We start from the raw sequence: 5019 nt of genomic DNA, 5'->3' as shown, positions 1-5019 counted from the left end.
GTCGCCCAACAGGGAGGGACGCAGACACAGAGCCGAGGTGGGTCTGTGCTGGGGGCTGTGTAAGAACCCACACGATTGTGTGTCCACAGCGTGTGTGCGCCTCCGGACGGACGCTTCTCTGGACAAGTGTCAGAGCGTGTGCTTGCGAAGGGTCTGCATGTCAGAGAGCCACAGCCCTGAACGTGTGTGTGGACGGGGTGTGGCCCTGGGTGTTTGCTGGCATGTGTCCCTGTGCCACAGAAGGTTCTGGAAGCCTGAGTGTTTGGGAAGTTTCTGGGGGCTCCCCCAAGGCAGTGGGGGGGGGCCAGCCAGGCATGCAGGTGGGGTCAGGGTGGAGGTCTAGGCTGTAGGCCTGTGCCTGGCGCTGTCACCTTGTCCTCGTCTTCCTCTGGCTTTCTCTGTGTTAGGAGAGTAGGGGTTGCCCCACCAAGGAGGGGGAGATGGAGGAATAGTCAGGTCTGTTTGAGGATTTAGAGGCCCAGCCTAGATCAGTGACTCTGGAAGGATAGGGCTGCTCCTTGAGCACAGGCCTGTCCCAGGTGCCAGGGGACAGTGCTGCCCCTCGGGGGTTCCCACAAATTGTGGCGGGAGGCTGGGCCACAGCCCTGCCAGCCTGCAGGAAGAAGCAAAGGCCTTTCTCCAGGCACCCCTCCTTAGGCCTCATGTGTTCTGTCCTGCTGCTGACTGGTATCCCAACTAAGCCCAGCCTCTGGTCTGATGTCCTGTCACCGCGCCCAAACAGGCCATTTAGAGAATTCCGCAGGCAAGCCAGACTTTGCCCAGGGCCTACCCATCCCTCCTCACGACGAACGGCTTCCCCAGCCCATCCGGGTCTTTGCAGCCACCAGGCCATAGTGGGATAGCGGGGCTGTGCCCAGCTCAGCTCCTCCTCCATGGTCTCGGGAACTTCACCTCCATCCCAACACCCCCAGCTCCTCCACCAGTCCACAGCCCCTCATTTTCTACTCAGGTGCTCCAGGCAGGGCGTGGGGCTTGGGGAGGGGGACACGGGGTAGCTGCTTGTGCCCAGAGCTGAGAGTGGGCAGAGTCTGGGGGCACAGAAGGCAATTAGGAAAGTGCAGGCGGGAGGGGATCAGCTGGGGGAGTCCAGCAGGACCCCACTGGAGGGAGTCTGGGTCTTTGTGGGGGCCCTGCACCACTGTCTCCACGGCCTGCCTCCTGCCGCGCTCCTCACACCCTCTGCCTCTACAGAAGCCGAGGAGCTATACCAGAAGCGGGTCCTGACCATCACCGGCATCTGCGTGGCTCTGCTCGTCGTGGGCATCGTCTGCGTGGTCGCCTACTGTAAGACCAAGTGAGTAGTGGCACTCGCCTGGACAGCCAGCCCGGTGGGCCTCCCACACGCTCTTGTGAGGACAGGCTCCCCCCCACCCGGCACGCCTGCCTCAGCCTCTCCACACCCTCCTAGCCCCACCTAGGTCCCTCTGGGACCTCTGAGCAGGTGTGAGGCCAAAGGACTCGGCCAGGAAGCAGGGGAGGAGGTAGGGGAGATGAGCCCCGAAAGGCTGAACAAGACCAGTCAGGAGCACACGCCTTGGAAGAAGGCGGACCTGGGTTCGGGTCCGATTGAGGCATTTCCCACGTGACCCCGAGCAGATTGCCACGCCTCTCCGGTGCTAATCTATAAGTGGGGAACGTGCTAGCACGTGTGCACGTGGAAGGGGGCTGGGGGTGCGCCTAGCCCGTCATAGGCAGGCGTGAGGCAGTGTTGGGCAGGAGAGGGCAGCGCAGAGAGGAGAGCTGTTGGCCAGGGTCAAAGGAGACCCCACAAGGCGCTGCTGGCCCTCCCTGGAGCCATCCAGTTGAGAAGGCAGAGAAGGTGGGGTGGGGCCATCTTCCAGGCAGAGGAGGGGACAGGAGCTCAGCACAGGAGTGGGGCGTCAGAAGGGAGCTGGGGAGCTGGGTAAAGCAGCGGCAGCTGTGTTCCTGAAGTGGCTCAGCGGATTCCTGGGAACGGCTGGGGTTAAGCAAAGAGGGGCGTGAACGTAAAAGATGGCTGGGACCCAAGTGGCAGGGCGGGGCCCCCATTTGCCAACCTAGGGTCTCAGTTTAGCCTGCAGATCAGGAGCCAATGAGGTGTCCAGGAAAATGGGAGGCGTATCACGTCCTCTTACAGCTCAAGAGTGAGGGTCTGTGCAGAGCCACGCTTGGGGGACTGAGCCCCCAGGTCACTTGACTCCTGCTGCCCCATCTATGGTATCTAAGGCCCTAGCAGCCCTGCTCTGGATGAGTCCAGGACCAGAAAACTTAGAGGGAGATAGGACTCAAAGAGCCCAAAGGGGAGACTGGAGCCCAAAAGGAAAACCGAGGCCAAGAGTTGAGAGAGGCAGTTTACTCGCCACCGCGTTTGCCCCTCCGTTGGCAGACTCGGCGCCCGGTGAGCAGCAGCCGCAGCACCAGGCACACGCGCCGGGCCATGAGCGAGAGGGCTGTGTCCCCTTCGCTGGAGAGCAGGGAGAGTTTTCTTGGGCGCCGCATTCAGACAGGGCCTGAGCAGGAGACAGCGGGTGAGCAGCAGTATGCAGGGAGGCCCAGAGGCCAGAGCCGGCAGCCGACCGTCAGACTCAAGCTCTCCAAGGCCGCAGCCCTGGGAGGAGAGGGCGGCGAGAGAACCCACTCTGAGGGCCAAGCGGGGGCAGGCCAAGGGGATGACATCACCAGACTTGCTGGCCACCAATGTATTGAGCTCTTCACACACGCCGAAGTCAGGTAGCCCACAGGCCTTGATTCCCTGGCCACAGCCGCCTGGTTTCTTCACAGCACTTGGCTGAAAGCATCTCGTTCGTTTACTTATGCGTGTGTCACCAGCCTCCCCTAGTCACCAGTAAGCGCCATGAGGACTGGATCTGTGTCCTTCTGCAGTCCAGAACAGATTCTGGCACACTGTAGAAACACATAAACACCAAGTGAGTGAGTGAGTGTGAGCAAATGGGTGAGTAAATGGGGAGCCGAGTGAGTGGCCAGCACCGTGCTAGAACGTTTTCTCTGCACTTAATCCTCAACAGTCTTTGGACTGAGTAAGTGATCGCTCCACTTTACCAACAAGAAAGCGAAATGTGGAGAGTTGAAGTAGCTGCCCAAGCTGACTAGAAGGTAGTGGTGTCTGCTCTCTCACCAGAGCCCCCGCTCATCCATCACCCCTGTGCCCAGGTCCTACTCAGTCCAGGCGGGTGAGGGTTGCAGGAGTGGTGACTGAGGGTGGCCTGAGCCCAGACAGAACAGGCCCAGGGCAGAGGTAGAGCGATGCCCCAGGAGAGCCCCAGATATGGATACGAGGTGCAGGGTGTACCAGCTGACCCGCCTGTCCCCTTGCAGAAAGCAGCGGAAGCAGATGCACAACCACCTCCGGCAGAATATGTGCCCAGCCCATCAGAATCGGAGCTTGGCCAACGGGCCCAGCCACCCCCGGCTGGACCCCGAGGAGATCCAGATGGCAGATGTGAGTCGTGCTCCCCACCCCCTGGGTGCCTCCTCATGGCCCTGAAAAATAGCGGGGCAGCAGGCAGCCCAACCCCCACTCCACCTGCCTCGTCTCGCCTCACCTGGGTGACTAGCCTCTTTGTCCACTTCCTGAGGAAGACGGGGTGTGGAGGGAGGCAGTCCTGCCCCAATACTGAGTCACCTTCCCAGTGGCCATGCTCCCCAACCTTCAGCTTCCCTGTCCCGCAGGAGGGCCAACTCCACCACTAACTCCCACCAACTGTCTGTTCCAGTACATCTCCAAGAATGTGCCAGCCACGGATCACGTCATCCGGAGGGAAACTGAGACCACTTTCTCCGGGAGCCACTCCTGTTCCCCTTCTCACCACTGCTCCACGGCCACGCCGACCTCCAGCCACAGGTGGGCACCACCCAGCACCCTGGGCTCACAGGCACCACACACCTGCCTGGAGACACAAGCAGAATCTCCCAGCCAGGCTGGGCTGAAGCAGGAGGTGGGGGCTTCAAGCCAAGCCCACCAGTAGCTTTCATCCAGGTCATCAGTGTCAGGGACAGTGACATCACCAAGACCCCACTGGACCTTTCCTTTTAGGGATCCTCGTTACTGATCTGGGCTAAAGTACCTACTCCGTTACCCAGAGCTATTTGATGACATCTCCCGAGTTTGTCCACAGATCCCTAATCCACCTTGGCCTTCTCCTCCCCAGAAGCAGGAGGCTTGTCCACAGATGCACAAAAACTCAAGAAATAATGCACTGGACCTTCCTCCCCTAGGGAGACCGTGGACCAGGCAGCCCCTCCCACTGCCCCCACCCCTCACCCCCCACCCTCGTGTACTGGCAACTGGAGCTGTACTGTCCAGCCAGGTGACTGAAGACCAGGGTAATCCAAGACAAGACACTCCAGGTGAAGTAGAGGCCGGTTGCAGGAAGGAAGGATGAGACAGGAGCCTTGTTCTCCTCCCAGTGTCGGGGTCAGGCACTTTACAACACAAGGGTCCCAGGGTAGCACAGGGCAGGGAACAAAAATGGTGGGGGCTGACTCCTCAACTCCCTCCTCACTTGGTTTCCCCAGGCATGAGAGCCACACGTGGAGTCTGGAACGTTCTGAGAGCCTGACTTCCGACTCCCAGTCGGGCATCATGCTGTCATCAGTGGGCACCAGCAAATGCAACAGCCCAGCATGTGTGGAGGCCCGAGCGCGGCGGGCAGCAGCCTACAGCCTGGAGGAGCGGCGCAGAGCTGCGGTGCCCCCCTACCATGATTCCATAGACTCCCTGCGCGACTCTCCACACAGCGAGAGGTCAGTTCTTGCCCGCTGACCTGTGACCCACCACTGCCAGAGGGTTGGCACCATAAACCCTGGCACATAAAGCAGGCTCATCCCCATTTTTCAGATGGGCCCTCTAGGTCCTAGACAGGTAAATCCATCTGCTGGAGTTAGCGTGTTAATGACAGACTAGGCCACGTGGGGCCAGCAGGTACACTGTGGAGTAGTGTCACCGAAGCTGCCCCACCGGGACACGTTTCAGAGTAGGAGGTGCCAGGGTGGGGGGTG

General features: G+C 60.5%; 1 protein-coding gene across 2 annotated transcripts in view; it reads left to right on the top strand.

The window, feature by feature from the left end:
• The window catches only part of NRG2 (neuregulin 2), a 161710-nt gene extending 156917 nt beyond the window's left edge, over positions 1-4793 (top strand). Inside the window, exons 7-10 of one of the 2 annotated variants that reach the window (XM_012728048.1) lie at positions 1213-1315; positions 3337-3460; positions 3735-3862; positions 4537-4793. In XM_012728048.1, coding sequence (XP_012583502.1) covers positions 1213-1315; positions 3337-3460; positions 3735-3862; positions 4537-4783 — 602 coding nt within the window. In that variant the 3' untranslated portion in view covers positions 4784-4793. Of the gene's footprint in view, positions 1-1212; positions 1316-3336; positions 3461-3734; positions 3863-4536 lie in introns of those variants that run through there. The other variant, XM_012728049.1, reaches the window with a different exon arrangement.
• Positions 4794-5019: the final 226 nt, after the last annotated feature.

The sequence above is a fragment of the Condylura cristata genome, unplaced genomic scaffold (assembly GCF_000260355.1).
Source record: "Condylura cristata isolate star-nosed mole 26May11 unplaced genomic scaffold, ConCri1.0 scaffold00021, whole genome shotgun sequence".
Classification (NCBI taxonomy): domain Eukaryota; kingdom Metazoa; phylum Chordata; class Mammalia; order Eulipotyphla; family Talpidae; genus Condylura; species Condylura cristata.
The sequence above is the reverse complement of the archived record's forward strand: the minus strand, read 5'-3'. Positions and strand labels throughout refer to the sequence as shown.